This window comes from Phasianus colchicus, chromosome 30 (genome assembly GCF_987193195.1).
Source record: "Phasianus colchicus chromosome 30, bPhaCol1.hap1.1, whole genome shotgun sequence".
Taxonomy (NCBI): domain Eukaryota; kingdom Metazoa; phylum Chordata; class Aves; order Galliformes; family Phasianidae; genus Phasianus; species Phasianus colchicus.
Window position 1 is genome coordinate 2,408,248 of NC_143465.1, and position 15,998 is coordinate 2,424,245.

Below are 15,998 nucleotides of genomic sequence, written 5' to 3' on the forward strand. Positions count from 1 at the left end.
ACATCGGTTCCGTTCCCATTCCGGCCGTGCCGACCCCATACCGTCGGTTCCGTCCCCATACGGGCGGTGCCGACCCCATACCGTCCATTGCGACCCCATACGGGCGGTTTCGTCCCCATACCGTCGGTTCCGACCCCATACGGGCCGTCTCAACCCCACACCATCGGTTCCGTCCCCATACCGGCCGTGCCTTGCCCCGGTTCCGTTCCCATACCGCCCGTGTCGACCCCATACGAGCCGTGCCGTCCCCATACCGTCGGTTCCGACCCCACACCGGCCGTGTCCCCCCTCTTTGCCCCCCGTTTCTGTGCCCCCCCCCCCCCCCCCCCCCCAAACACGAGGTCCCGGTTCCGATCCCGGTGGCGGTTCGGGGCGGATCCCGGTCGGTGCGCGGTGCTTCGCTATAGAACCGAATAAAATCCTCCGCCCGCCCCGACGGCACCGGAAGGGAGAAGTGGGGGGGGGGGGCGGTGAAGTGTGGGGGGGCGGTCAGCTGACTGCGGTGGTCACGTGAGAGTCTGGGCGTCCCCGGTTTGCGGCGGAGGGTGCGGGGAGAACCGGGAAGGGCGGCGGGGTGGTGAGTGCGGGGTGTTGCGGTGCGGAGGCGGGCGGAGGGCGCGGCGGCGGCGGTGGGGCAGAACGGGACGCGAACCGGGCCGGTTCGGCTGCGTTGTGTAATGGGGGGCGGAGGGGGGGGGGATGGAGGGAGCGTCCGGTACCGGGGGGTGGAATGGGAACGGGGGGGAGGGGAGGTGATGGGGGGGTTATGGGGGATGGGGGGGGGATGGGGTGATGGAGGGGTTGTGGGGAATGGGGGGGTTATGGGGTACGGGGTGGTAATGGGGTGATGGAGGGGTTGTGGGGTATGGGGTGGTTGTGGGGTGATGGGGTGGGGATGGGTGATGGGGTGATGGAGGGGTTGTGGGGAATGGGGGGGTTATGGGGTATGGGGTGGTAATGGGGTGATGGAGGGGTTGTGGGGGATGGGAGAGGATGGGGGGGTTATGGGGTGGTGGGGGTAATGGGGTGATGGAGGGGTTGTGGGGTATGGGGTGGTTGTGGGGGATGGGGGGGTTGTGGGGTGGTGGGGGTAATGGGGTGATGGAGGGGTTGTGGGGTATGGGGTGGTTGTGGGGGATGGGAGGGTTATGGGGTGGTGGGGGTAATGGGGTGATGGAGGGGTTGTGGGGAATGGGGGGGTTATGGGGTACGGGGTGGTAATGGGGTGATGGAGGGGTTGTGGGGTATGGGGTGGTTGTGGGGTGATGGAGGGGTTGTGGGGGATGGGAGGGGATGGGGGGGTTATGGGGTGGTGGGGGTTGTGGGGTGATGGAGGGGTTGTGGGGTGATGGAGGGGTTGTGGGGGATGGGAGGGGATGGGGGGGTTATGGGGTGGTGGGGGTAATGGGGTGATGGAGGAGTTATGGGGTATGGGGTGGTTGTGGGGTGATGGAGGGCTTGTGGGGGATGGGAGGGGATGGGGGGGTTATGGGGTATGGGGTGGTAGTGGGGTGATGGAGGGGTTGTGGGGGATGGGAGAGGATGGGGGGGTTATGGGGTGGTGGGGGTAATGGGGTGATGGAGGCGTTATGGGGTATGGGGTGGTAATGGGGTGATGGAGGGGTTGTGGGGTATGGGGTGGTTGTGGGGGATGGGAGGGTTATGGGGTGGTGGGGGTAATGGGGTGATGGAGGGGTTGTGGGGTATGGGGTTGGGATGGGGTATGGGGTGAGTATGGGTTGATGGAGGGGTTGTGGGGGATGGGGTGATTGTGGGGGATGGGGTGGGCGTAGAGTGATGCGATGGTTACGGGGCAATAGCGTGGTTATGGGGTGGTTATGGGGCAATAGTGGTTATGGGGCAACGCAACCCTGCTGCCCTGTCCCCGGAGGGCCCCACACGCAGCACTGGGAGGTGCCCACGGGGTGGAACGGGGTCAACGCCGTGCCGTCATCCACCCCATCCGCTCCGTGACCTCGGGTTGAGCAATGGGACGGGACGGGACGGGATGGGACGGGATGGGATGGGACGGGATGGGACGCAGCACATCGTCATCTCAGCTGTGCGCATCGGGTCCGGGAAGCAGCGCTGCGCTGTGCGAGGGGCTGCCCTTAAAGCCGCCGGGACGAGCCGAAGTGTCGCCGGGATCGCCCGAAGTGTAGCGGGTCGACCCGAAGTGCCGCCGGGACCGCCCGAAGTGTAGCGGGTCGACCCGAAGTGTAGCCGGGACCGCCCGAAGTGTAGCCGGGACGAGCCGAAGTGCCGCCGGGACCGCCCGAAGTGCCGTCGGAACGACCCGAACTGTTACGGGACGACCCGAAGTGCCGCCGGGCTCGCCCGAAGTGCTGCCGGAACGAGCCGAAGTGCTGCCGGAACGAGCCGAAGTGCTGCCGGAACGAGCCGAAGTGTGCCGGGATCGCCCGAAGAGCCGCCGGGACGACCCGAAGAGCCGCCGGAACGAGCCGAAGTGTGCCGGAAGCACCCGAAGTGCCGGCGGCCGCACGTGGGGACCCGCGGAGCTGCCATGTGGGCCGTGCTGTGTTGGGCGCTGGTGCTGCGGGCGCTGCACGGCGCTGCGGGTGAGTGCGGGGTGAGTCTCGGAGCGGGAGGGGCTGCGGGGCGTCGGGCGGGGGTCTGCGGCGCCCCCCTCTTCCCCTCCGTCCGTCCGTCCGTCCGTCCGTGACGGCGGCGTCCCCGCAGGCGGCCGGCCCTGCAGCCCCAAATTCTTCGGGCGCGACGCCATGGTGTGTGTGTGCAGCGCTGCCTACTGCGACGCGGTGGAGCCGGTGGTGCTGCCGAGCGAGGGCGGCTTCGTGAAATACGAGAGCAGCAAAGCTGGGAAGCGGCTGCAGCGCAGTGAGGGGAGCTTCCAGCGCGGCGTGAGCGCACCGGGTACGGGGGGGGGGAGGTTGGGTATGGGGTGGGGTGGGTGTGGGGTTGATTGGGATGGGGGGCTGTTGGTTATGGGGTCAGTTGGGTATAGGGTGGGTTGGCTATAGGGATCTGTTGGCCATAGGGTGGGCTGGCTGTGCGGTCGGGTGGCTGTGGGGTGGGATGGCTGTGGGGTTGATTGGGATGGGGGGCTGTTGGTTATGGGGTCAGTTGGGTATAGGGTGGGCTGGCTATAGGCTGGGCTGGCTATAGGGATCTGTTGGCCATAGGGTGGGCTGGCTGTGGGGTGGGGTGGGCTATGGGGTGGGGTGGCTATGGGGTGGGGTGGCTATGGGGTGGGCTATGGGTGGGCTATAGGGTGGGTGGGCTATAGGGTGGGGTGGCTATGGGGTGGGTTGGCTATGGGGTCAGTTGGCTATAGGGGGATGGATATGGGGTTAGTGGCTATAGAGTGGGTTAGCTATGGGGTCGGTTGGCTATAGGGATCTGGCTCTAGGGGTCTGTTGGCTATGGGGTGGGTTGGCTATAGGGTGGGATGACTATGGGGTCGGTTGGCTGTGGGGTCGGTTGGCTGTGGGGTGGGGTGGCTGTGGGGTTGATTGGGATGGGGGGCTGTTGGTTATGGGGTCAGTTGGGTATAGGGTGGGCTGGCTATAGGGATTTGTTGGCCATAGGGTGGGATGGTTGTGGGGTCGGTTGGCTATGGGGTGGGGTGGCTGTGGGGTCGGTTGGCTGTGGGGTGGGCTGGCTATGGGGTCGGTTGGGTATGGGGTGGGGTGGCTGTGGGGTCGGTTGGCTATGGGGTCAGTTGGCTGTGGGGTGGGGTGGGTGTGGGGTTGATTGGGATGGGGGGCTGTTGGTTATGGGGTCAGTTGGGTATAGGGTGGGCTGGCTATAGGGATTTGTTGGCCATAGGGTGGGATGGCTGTGGGGTCTGTTGGCTATGGGGTCTGTTGGCTGTGGGGTGGGATGGCTATGGGGTCGGTTGGCTATGGGGTGGGGTGGCTATGGGGTCGGTTGGCTATGGGGTGGGGTGGCTATGGGGTCGGTTGGCTGTGGGGTCGGTTGGGTATGGGGTGGGGTGGCTGTGGGGTTGATTGGGATGGGGGGCTGTTGGTTATGGGGTCAGTTGGGTATAGGGTGGGCTGGCTATAGGGATTTGTTGGCCATAGGGTGGGATGGTTGTGGGGTCTGTTGGCTATGGGGTCTGTTGGCTGTGGGTTGGGGTGGCTGTGGGGTGGGATGGCTAAGGGGTGTGGTGGCTATGGGGTCGGGTGGCTGTGGGTTGGGGTGGCTGTGGGGTTGATTGGGATGGGGGTCTGTTGGTTATGGGGTCAGTTGGGTATAGGGTGGGTTGGCTATGGGCTGGGCTGGCTATAGGGATCTGTTGGCCATAGGGTGGGATGGTTGTGGGGTCTGTTGGCTATGGGTTCTGTTGGCTCTGGGGTGGGATGGCTGTGGGGTCTGTTGGCTATGGGGTGGGGTGGCTGTGGGGTGGGGTGGCTGTGGGGTTGATTGGGATGGGGGGCTGTTGGTTATGGGGTCAGTTGGGTATAGGGTGGGCTGGCTATAGGGATTTGTTGGCCATAGGGTGGGATGGTTGTGGGGTCTGTTGGCTATGGGGTCTGTTGGCTATGGGTTCTGTTGGCTATGGGTTCTGTTGGCTATGGGGTCTGTTGGCTGTGGGTTGGGGTGGCTGTAGGGTGGGATGGCTAAGGGGTGTGGTGGCTATGGGGTCGGGTGGCTGTGGGTTGGGGTGGCTGTGGGGTTGATTGGGATGGGGGTCTGTTGGTTATGGGGTCAGTTGGGTATAGGGTGGGTTGGCTATGGGCTGGGCTGGCTATAGGAATCTGGCTATAGTGGTCAGTTGGCTATGGGGTGGTTTGGCTATAGGGTGAGTTAGTTATGGGGTCAGTTGGCTATATGGTGGATTGGCTATGGGGTCGGTTGGCTGTGGGGTGGCTGTGAGGTCAGTCGGCTATGGGGTGGGATGGCTATAGGGTCGGCTATGGGGTGGGGTGGCTATGGGGTCGGGTGGCTATAGGGTGAGTTAGCTATGGGGTCAGTTGGCTATAGGCTGGGTTGGCTATGGGGCAGGTTGACTATAGGGTGGGCCAGGTGCTGCCCCACAGCTTCCATTCTCACCCCACAGACCTGGTGCTGACGTTGGACACCACGCAGCGCTTCCAGAGGATCAAAGGCTTCGGTGGTTCCATCACCGACGCGGCCGCCATCAACATCCTCTCCCTCCCCGCTGCAGCTCAGGATCACCTCCTGCGCTCCTATTTCTCCGAGGAAGGTGCGGAGCTGTGGGCTGCCCACCTCAGGGTGCCCACCCTGGGGACACCCACCTTGGGGTGCCCACCCTGGGGATACCCACCTTGTGATGCCCACCTCGAGGTGCCCACCCGTGGGACACCCACCCTGGGGACACCCACCTTGATGTGCCCACCCTGGGGATACCCACCTTGTGATGCCCACCTTGAGGTGCCCACTCTGGGATGCCCACCCTGGGGACACCCACCCTAGGGATGCCCACCTTGAGGTGCCCACTCTGGGATGCCCACCCTGGGGACACCCACCTTGTGATGCCCACCTCGAGGTGCCCACCCTGGGGACACACACCTTGGGGATGCCCACCTCAGGGTGCCCATTCTGGGACGCCCACCCTGGGGATGCTCAGCTCTTGGGTCCCCACTTTGGGATGCCCACCTCGAGGTGCCCATCTTGTCATGTCCGCCTCAGGGTGCCCACCTCGAGGTGCCCACCTTGGGATCCCCACCTCAAGGTGCCCACCTCGAGGTGCCCACTTTGGGATGCCCACCTCGAGGTGCCCACTTTGAGGTCCCACCTTGAGGTGCTCACCTCAAGGTGCCCACTTTGGGATGCCCGCCTCGGGGTGCCCACCTCGGGATGCTCACTTCGAGGTGCCCACCTTGAGGTCCCACCTTGAGGTGCCCACCTCAAGGTGCCCACTTTGGGATGCCCGCCTTGTGATTCCCACCTCGAGGTGCCCACCTCGAGGTGCCCACCTCGAGGTGCCCACCTTGGGATGCCCACCTTGGGATGCCCACCTCGAGGTGCCCACTTTGGGGTGCCTGCCTTGTGATGCCCACCTTGAGGTGCTCACTTTGGGATGCCCACCTCGGGGTGCCCACCTCGGGATGCTCACTTTGGGATGCTCACTTTGGGATGCCCACCTTGTCATGTCCACCTCGAGGTACCCACCTTGGGATGCCCACCTCGAGGTGCCCACCTTGGGATGCCCACCTTGTCATGTCCACCTTGAGGTGCCCACCTTGTGATGCCCACCTTGTGATGCCCACCTTGGGATGCCCACCTCAAGGTGCCCACCTTGGGATGCCCACCTTGTCATGTCCACCTTGGGGTGCCCACTTTGGGATGCCCACCTCGAGGTGCCCGCCTTGTGACGCCCACCTTGTGACGCCCAATTTGGGATGCCCACCTCGGGGTGCCCACCTTGTGACGCCCAATTTGGGATGCCCACCTCGGGGTGCCCGCCTTGTGACGCCCACCTTGTGATGCCCACCTTGTGATGCCCACCTCGGGGTGCCCACCTTGTGATGCCCACCTCGGGGTGCCCACCTCGGGGTGCCCACCTTGTGATGCCCACCTCGTGATGCCCACCTCCCCCCCGGTGCTCCCTGCAGGGCTGCAGTACAACCTGGTGCGCGTCCCCATGGCCAGCTGTGATTTCTCCCTGCACGCCTACACCTACGACGACGTCCCCGACGACTTCGAGCTGCGCCACTTCGCTCTGCGGGACGAGGACACGAAACTGAAGGCGAGCAGAGCAGGGGGGCATCGAGGGGGCGATGGGGGGTGGGAGGTTTGGGGACGGGGGGGGGGTCTGAGCCGTGCTGTGCCCCCATTGCAGATCCCCCTCCTGCACCGCGCCGCCGCCGTAGCCAAGCACCCGCTGTCCATCTATGGCAGCCCATGGACGGCCCCGGTGTGGATGAAGACCAGCGGGTCGTTTGTGGGGAAGGGGACACTGAAGGGGCAGGCGGGGGGCAAATACCACCGTGCCTGGGCCAAATATTTCATCAGGTACCACGTGGAGGACGGGGGGTTGGGGACAAAGGGTGACACGGATGCTCGGCCAACATCCCCAAGCTCCTCTCTGCAGGTTCCTGGATGAATACGCCAAGCACAACGTCACCTTCTGGGCGCTGACGGCAGAGAATGAACCCACGGCTGGGTTGATTAATAATTACCCCTTCCAGTGCCTGGGTTTCACGGCTGAGCAGCAGAGGGATTTTATCGCCCGCGACCTCGGCCCGGCGTTGGCCAACAGCTCCCATCGCGACGTGCAGCTCATCATCCTGGATGACAACCGGCTCCACCTCCCGCACTGGGCCAAAGTGGTGAGGGGTGGGTGGGCTGCTGGGGTCTCTGGTGGGGAGGAGAGGTTGGGAAAGGTGGGGAGGTGGGATGTGGCGGGGGGGGGGGGAGTTGGTTGGGGGTCTTTGGGCGCGGTGGGATGGGTTGGGGTTGGTGGTCTTGGGGTCTTCTCCAGCCTTGATGGTTCTTTGGGCAGGCATGGCGGGATGGGATGGGGATGGATTGGGATTGGGGGTCTTTGGGCGCGGTGGGATGGGTTGGGGTTGGAGATGGATTGGGATTGGGGATGTTTGGGCACAGTGGGATGGGTTGGGGTTGGTGGTCTTGGGGTCTTCTACAGGATTAATGGTTCTTTGGGCAGGCGTGGCGGGATGGGATGGGGATGGATGGGGATTGGGGGTCTTTGGGCACGGTGGGATGGGTTGGGGTTGGGGGTCTTTGGGCACAGTGAGATGTGTTGGGGTTGGGGATGGATTGGGGTTTGGGATCTTTGGGCACGGTGGGATGGGTTGGGGTTGGAGATGGATTGGGACTGGGGGTCTTTGGGCATAGTGGGATTGGTTGGGGTTGGGGATGGATTGGGGGTTGGGATCTTTGGGCACGGTGGGATGGGTTGGAGATGGTGGTCTTGGGGTCTTCTACAGGATTAATGGTTCTTTGGGCAGGCATGGCGGGATGGGATGGGGATGGATTGGGATTGGGGATTTTTGGGCACTGTGGGATGGATTGGGATTGGGGATGTTTGGGCACAGTGGGATGGGTTGGGGTTGGAGATGGATTGGGATTGGGGATGTTTGGGCACAGTGGGATGGGTTGGGGTTTGGAGATGGATTGGGATTGGGGATCTTTGGGCACGGTGGGTCAGTGGTTGGAGATGGTGGTCTTGGGGTCTTCTCCATGCTTAATGGTTTCATGAGTGGGGATGGTGGGATGGGATGGGGATCTTTGGGCATGGTGGGATGGGTTGGAGTTGTGGATGGATTGGGATTGGGGATCTTTGGGCACAGTGGGATGGGTTGGGGTTGGTGGTCTTGGGGTCTTCTACAGGATTAATGGTTCTTTGGGAAGGCATGGCGGGATGGGTTGGGGATGGATGGGGATTGGGGGTCTTTGGGCACGGTGGGATGGGTTGGGGTTGGGGGTCTTTGGGCACAGTGAGATGTGTTGGGGTTGGGGATGGATTGGGGTTTGGGATCTTTGGGCACGGTGGGATGGGTTGGGGTTGGAGATGGATTGGGACTGGGGGTCTTTGGGCATAGTGGGATTGGTTGGGGTTGGGGATGGATTGGGGGTTGGGATCTTTGGGCACGGTGGGATGGGTTGGAGATGGTGGTCTTGGGGTCTTCTACAGGATTAATGGTTCTTTGGGCAGGCATGGCGGGATGGGATGGGGATGGATTGGGATTGGGGATTTTTGGGCACTGTGGGATGGATTGGGATTGGGGATGTTTGGGCACAGTGGGATGGGTTGGGGTTGGAGATGGATTGGGATTGGGGATGTTTGGGCACAGTGGGATGGGTTGGGGTTTGGAGATGGATTGGGATTGGGGATCTTTGGGCACGGTGGGTCAGTGGTTGGAGATGGTGGTCTTGGGGTCTTCTCCATGCTTAATGGTTTCATGAGTGGGGATGGTGGGATGGGATGGGGATCTTTGGGCATGGTGGGATGGGTTGGAGTTGTGGATGGATTGGGATTGGGGATCTTTGGGCACAGTGGGATGGGTTGGGGTTGGTGGTCTTGGGGTCTTCTACAGGATTAATGGTTCTTTGGGAAGGCATGGCGGGATGGGTTGGGGATGGATGGGGATTGGGGGTCTTTGGGCACGGTGGGATGGGTTGGGGTTGGGGGTCTTTGGGCACAGTGAGATGTGTTGGGGTTGGGGATGGATTGGGGTTTGGGATCTTTGGGCACGGTGGGATGGGTTGGGGTTGGAGATGGATTGGGACTGGGGGTCTTTGGGCATAGTGGGATTGGTTGGGGTTGGGGATGGATTGGGGGTTGGGATCTTTGGGCACGGTGGGATGGGTTGGAGATGGTGGTCTTGGGGTCTTCTACAGGATTAATGGTTCTTTGGGCAGGCATGGCGGGATGGGATGGGGATGGATTGGGATTGGGGATTTTTGGGCACTGTGGGATGGATTGGGATTGGGGATGTTTGGGCACAGTGGGATGGGTTGGGGTTGGAGATGGATTGGGATTGGGGATGTTTGGGCACAGTGGGATGGGTTGGGGTTTGGAGATGGATTGGGATTGGGGATCTTTGGGCACGGTGGGTCAGTGGTTGGAGATGGTGGTCTTGGGGTCTTCTCCATGCTTAATGGTTTCATGAGTGGGGATGGTGGGATGGGATGGGGATCTTTGGGCATGGTGGGATGGGTTGGAGTTGTGGATGGATTGGGATTGGGGATCTTTGGGCACAGTGGGATGGGTTGGGGTTGGTGGTCTTGGGGTCTTCTACAGGATTAATGGTTCTTTGGGAAGGCATGGCGGGATGGGTTGGGGATGGATGGGGATTGGGGGTCTTTGGGCACGGTGGGATGGGTTGGGGTTGGGGGTCTTTGGGCACAGTGAGATGTGTTGGGGTTGGGGATGGATTGGGGTTTGGGATCTTTGGGCACGGTGGGATGGGTTGGGGTTGGAGATGGATTGGGACTGGGGGTCTTTGGGCATAGTGGGATTGGTTGGGGTTGGGGATGGATTGGGGGTTGGGATCTTTGGGCACGGTGGGATGGGTTGGAGATGGTGGTCTTGGGGTCTTCTACAGGATTAATGGTTCTTTGGGCAGGCATGGCGGGATGGGATGGGGATGGATTGGGATTGGGGATTTTTGGGCACTGTGGGATGGATTGGGATTGGGGATGTTTGGGCACAGTGGGATGGGTTGGGGTTGGAGATGGATTGGGATTGGGGATGTTTGGGCACAGTGGGATGGGTTGGGGTTTGGAGATGGATTGGGATTGGGGATCTTTGGGCACGGTGGGTCAGTGGTTGGAGATGGTGGTCTTGGGGTCTTCTCCATGCTTAATGGTTTCATGAGTGGGGATGGTGGGATGGGATGGGGATCTTTGGGCATGGTGGGATGGGTTGGAGTTGTGGATGGATTGGGATTGGGGATCTTTGGGCACAGTGGGATGGGTTGGGGTTGGTGGTCTTGGGGTCTTCTACAGGATTAATGGTTCTTTGGGAAGGCATGGCGGGATGGGTTGGGGATGGATTGGGATTGGGGTTCTTTGGGCACGGTGGGATGGGTTGGGGTTGGGCATGGATTGGGAATGGGGGTCTTTGGGCATAGTGGGATTGGTTGGGGTTGGGGATGGATTGGGATTGGGGTTCTTTGGGCACTGTGGGGTGGGTTGGGTTTGGAGATGGATTGGGATTGGGGATCTTTGGGCACGGTGGGTCAGTGGTTGGAGATGGTGGTCTTGGGGTCTTTTCCATGCTTAATGGTTTCATGAGTGGGGATGGTGGGATGGGATGGGGATCTTTGGGCATGGTGGGATGGGTTGGAGTTGTGGATGGATTGGGATTGGGGATCTTTGGGCACAGTGGGATGGGTTGGGGTTGGTGGTCTTGGGGTCTTCTACAGGATTAATGGTTCTTTGGGAAGGCATGGCGGGATGGGATGGGGATGGATGGGGATTGGGGGTCTTTGGGCACGGTGGGATGGGTTGGGGTTGGGAGTCTTTGGGCACAGTGAGATGTGTTGGGGTTGGGGATGGATTGGGGTTTGGGATCTTTGGGCACTGTGGGATGGGTTGGGGTTGGGCATGGATTGGGATTGGGGATCTTTGGGCACGGTGGGATGGGTTGGGGTTGGGGATGGATTGGGGGTTGGGATCTTTGGGCGGGGTGGGATGGGTTGGAGATGGTGGTCTTGGGGTCTTCTACAGGATTAATGGTTCTTTGGGCAGGCATGGCGGGATGGGATGGGGATGGATTGGGATTGGGGATCTTTGGGCACGGTGGGATGGGTTGGAGTTGGGCATGGATTGGGAATGGGGGTCTTTGGGCATAGTGGGATTGGTTGGGGTTGGGGATGGATTGGGATTGGGGTTCTTTGGGCACTGTGGGGTGGGTTGGGTTTGGAGATGGATTGGGATTGGGGATCTTTGGGCACGGTGGGTCAGTGGTTGGAGATGGTGGTCTTGGGGTCTTTTCCATGCTTAATGGTTTCATGAGTGGGGATGGTGGGATGGGGATCTTTGGGCACGGTGGGATGGGTTGGAGTTGTGGATGGATTGGGATTGGGGATGTTTGGGCACAGTGGGATGGGTTGGGGTTGGTGGTCTTGGGGTCTTCTACAGGATTAATGGTTCTTTGGGAAGGCATGGCGGGATGGGATGGGGATGGATTGGGATTGGGGGTCTTTGGGCACAGTGGGATGGGTTGGGGTTGGAGATGGATTGGGATCTTTGGGCACAGTGGGGTGGGTTGGAGATCTATGGGGCACGGTGGGATGGGTTGGGGATGGAGATGGATTGGGATTGGGGTTCTTTGGGCACAGTAGGATGTGTTGGGGTTGGAGATGGATTGGGATTGGGGATCTTTGGGGCACTGTAGGATGGATTGGGATTTGGGGTCTTTGGGCATGGTGGGAGATGGGTTGGGGTTGGAGATGGATTGGGATTGGGGATCTTTGGGCACAGTGGGGTGGGTTGGAGTTGGGAATGGATTGGGATTGGGGATTTTTGGGCACTGTGGGATGGATTGGGGTTGGGGATGGATTGGGATTGGAGATTTTGGTGCACAGTGCGACGGCTTGGGGTTGGGCTGTGATCTTAGAAATGATTTCCAACCCTAACGATGCTGCGGTGCTCACGGTGGTCCTGGGTTGGTGTTTGGACTCCATGACCTCAGAAATCTTCTCCACCCTGCAGGGCTCCGTGATCCCATGGGTGTGCACTGATGGCACAGCTTGGTGGTCGCACTCGATGACCCCCCACCTCCCCCCCCTTTGCAGGTCCTGGAAGATGAGCAGGCAGCTCGCTACGTCCACGGCATCGGCATCCATTGGTACCTGGATTTCATCGGCCCCATCCAGGACACCGTGGTGCCCACGCACGAGCTTTACCCAGATATCTTCATCCTGGCCACAGAAGCCAGCGTGGGCTCCCATTTCTGGGAACGGGACGTCATCCTGGGCTGCTGGGAGCGGGGCAACCAATACAGCCACAGCATCCTGACGGTGCGGACCCCCACCCCAACCCCCCCCAACCCCCCAAAGTTTGGTGGGTGACCACGTTTGTGCCCTCGACGTTGCAGAACCTGAACAACTACGTGACGGGTTGGACCGACTGGAACCTGGCTCTGGATTTGGAGGGGGGACCCAACTGGGTGAAGAATTACGTGGACAGCCCCGTCATCGTGGATAGCAGCCAGGGCATCTTCTATAAGCAACCCATGTTCTACCATATGGGGCACTTCAGGTAGGTTTGGGACCCCCACAATCCCCCCCCTCCTCATCTTTCCAGCACCCTAAGCTGTAACCCGCAGCAATAGGAACGGGGCAACGGGGGGGGTCACCCCCACCCATGGGTGCAGCCTCGGGTGCAAACCCTGCTTTCCCATTGCAGTAAATTCATCCCTGAGGGCTCCCAACGTGTGGGGCTCGTGGCTTCCAAAAAATCCAAGAAAAGCCCCCTGGAATACACAGCCTTCCTGCGCCCTGATGGGGCTGCTGTTATGGTGGTCCTCAACCGGTGAGCTCCGTGTCCCCCCCCATCCATGGGTGCACCCAGATCCCCTCCCCCCATCCATGGGGAGCACCCAGACCCCCCCCCCATTCACCCCCCATCCATGGGGAGCACCCAGACCCCCCCCTCTTCTATGAGGAGCATGCAGACCCCCCCACCATCCATGGAGAGCACCCAGGCCCCCCCATCCACCTGCCATCCATGGGGAGCACCCAGACCCCCCCATCCATGGGGAGCACCCAGACCCCCCCCTTCTATGAGGAGCACCCAGACCCCCTCCCCCCATCCATGGGGAGCACCCAGACCCCCCCCTTCTATGAGGAGCACCCAGACCCCCTCCCCCCATCCATGGGGAGCACCCAGACCCCCCTCTTCTATGAGGAGCCCCCAGATCCCTCCCCCATCCATGGGGAGCACCCAGAACTGCCCCCATCCATCGGCAGCACCCACATCCCCTCCCCATCCCCCCCCCATCCATGGGGAGCACCCAGACCCTCCCCCTTCTATGAGGAGCACCCAGATCCCCCCCCATCCATGGGTGCACCGAGACCCCCTCCCCCGATCCATGGGCAGCACCCAGACCCCCCCCATCCATGGGTGCACCCAGATCCCCTCCCCCGATCCATGGGGAGCACCCAGACCCTCCCCCTTCTATGAGGAATACCCAGACCCCCCCCATCCATAGCTGCACCCAGACCCCCTCCCCCATCCATGGGGAGCACCCAGACCCCCCCCTTCCATGGGGAGCACCCAGATCCCCCCCCATCCATGAGGAGCACCCAGACCCTCCCTCTTCTATGAGGAGCACCCAGATCCCCTCCCCATCTCCCCCCCCCCATCCATGGGGAGCACCCAGACCCCCCCCTTCTATGAGGAGCACCCAGACCCCTCCCCACATCCATAGGCGCACCCAGACCCCCCCCATCCATGGGGAGCACCCAAACTCCCCCCCATATATAAGGAGCACCCAGACCCACCCCCTATCCATGGGTGCACCCATCCACCCCCCATCCATGGGGAGCACGCAGACCCCCCCCATCCATCCATAGGTGCACCCAGACCCCCCCTCTTCTATGAGGAGCCCCCAGATCCCCCCCCCATCCATAGGTGCACCCAGACCCCCCCCCTTCTATGAGGAGCACCCAGACCCCTCCCCACATCCATAGGTGCACCCAGACCCCCCCCATCCATGGGGAGCACCCAAACTCCCCCCCTTCTATAAGGAGCACCCAGACCCCCCCCAATCCATGGGGAGCACCCAGACCCCCCCCCCTTCGATGAGGAGCACCCAGACCCCCCCCTTCTATGAGGAGCACCCAGATCCTCTCCCCATCCATGAGGAGCACCCAGACCCACCCCCCTTCTATGAGGAGCACCCAGATCCCCTCTCCATCCATGGGGAGCACCCAGACCCCCCCCCCATCCACCTCCCGTCCATGGGGAGCACCCAGATCCCCCCCATATATAAGGAGCACCCAGACCCACCCCCCATCCATGGGTGCACCCATCCACCCCTCCATCCATGGGGAGCACCCAGACCCCCCCTTCTATGAGGAGCACCCAGACCCCCCCATCCCCCCCCCATCCATGTGTGCACCCATCCCCCCCCCATCCATAGGTGCACCCAGACCCCCCCATCCATGGGGAGCACCCAGATCCCCCCCATATATAAGGAGCACCCAGATCCCCCCCCATCCATGGGGAGCACCCAGATCCCCCCCCTTCTATAAGGAGCACCCAGACCCCCCCCATCCATGAGGAGCACCCAGATCCCCCCCCTTCTATAAGGAGCACCCAGATCCTCTCCCCATCCATGAGGAGCACCCAGACCCCCCTCATCCATGGGGAGCACCCAGACCCACCCCCCATCCATGGGTGCACCCATCCACCCCCCATCCATGGGGCGCACCCAGACCCCCCCTTCTATAAGGAGCACCCAGACCCCCCCCCTTCGATGAGGAGCACCCAGACCCCCCCCCCAATCCATGGGGAGCACCCAGACCCCCCCCCTTCGATGAGGAGCACCCAGACCCCCCCCATCCATGGGGAGCACCCAGATCCCCTCCCCATATCCATAGGTGCACCCAGACCCCCCCCATCCATGGGGAGCACCCAGACCCCCCCCTTCTATAAGGAGCACCCAGACCCCCCCCCTTCGATGAGGAGCACCCAGACCCCCCCCCTTCGATGAGGAGCACCCAGATCCCCCCCATCCATGAGGAGCACCCAGACCCCCCTCCCATCAACAGCTGCTCCCGATGACCCCTCTCTCCTCCTCACCCCCCACCCCCCCAAATCCCCCCCCCTTCCCCTCCCCCCCCTCCAGGTCCCCCCAAAACGTCACCTTTGGGTTGGCTGACACCTTGGGGCTGATGGAAGCCGTGGCTCCGGCCAACTCCATCCAGACCTTCGTGTGGCGACGGCGCTGAGGATGGAGAGGATGGAGCCGCCCGCAGGGTCGGGCTGGGGTGGGGGTGGGGGTGGGGGGGCAATGTGGGGCTGGGGGTGGGGTGGGGGGGTGGGGGGGCACCGGTGGCCCCATTGGGGGGGGGGGGAATCGTATAAATTGTGAATGCTGCTAAGTGCAAAATAAAAGGCTGCTTTGAGGCTGTGTTTGATGGGGGGGGGTCTGGGTGCTCCCTTGATTTGGGGGTGGGGGGGTCTGGGTGCTCCTCATGGATGGGGGGGGGTCTGGGTGCTGCCCATGGATGGGGGGGGGGGTCTGGGTGCACCTATGGATGGGGGGGGGGTCTGGCTGCTGCCCATGGATGGGGGGGGGTCTGGGTGCATCCATGGATGGGGGGGAGGGGTCTGGGTGCACCTATATATGGGGGGGGTCTGGGTGCTCCCCATGGATGGGGGGAGGGGGGGTCTGGGTGTTCCTCATATATAGGGGTGGTCTGGGTGCTCCTCATAGAAGGGGGGGGTCTGGGTGCTGCCCATGGATGACGGGGAATCTGGATGGGCGGGGGGTCTGGGTGCACCCTTGATTTGAGGGTGGGGGTCTGGGTGTTCCCATGGATGGGGGGAGGGAGGGTCTGGGTGTT

General features: G+C 62.2%; 1 protein-coding gene across 1 annotated transcript; it reads left to right on the top strand.

The window, feature by feature from the left end:
- Positions 1 to 540: 540 nt before the first annotated feature.
- LOC116241480 (lysosomal acid glucosylceramidase-like) lies at positions 541 to 15,429 on the top strand. Its single transcript, XM_090127303.1, has 12 exons — positions 541 to 577; positions 2,087 to 2,125; positions 2,396 to 2,579; positions 2,701 to 2,892; positions 5,045 to 5,191; positions 6,564 to 6,697; positions 6,791 to 6,963; positions 7,043 to 7,280; positions 12,219 to 12,443; positions 12,521 to 12,684; positions 12,832 to 12,957; positions 15,278 to 15,429. Exons 3-12 carry the CDS (start codon positions 2,525 to 2,527, stop codon positions 15,378 to 15,380), a joined length of 1,557 nt encoding a protein of 518 aa, XP_089983429.1. The 5' UTR covers positions 541 to 577; positions 2,087 to 2,125; positions 2,396 to 2,524; the 3' UTR covers positions 15,381 to 15,429.
- The last annotated feature ends 569 nt before the right edge of the window (positions 15,430 to 15,998 follow it).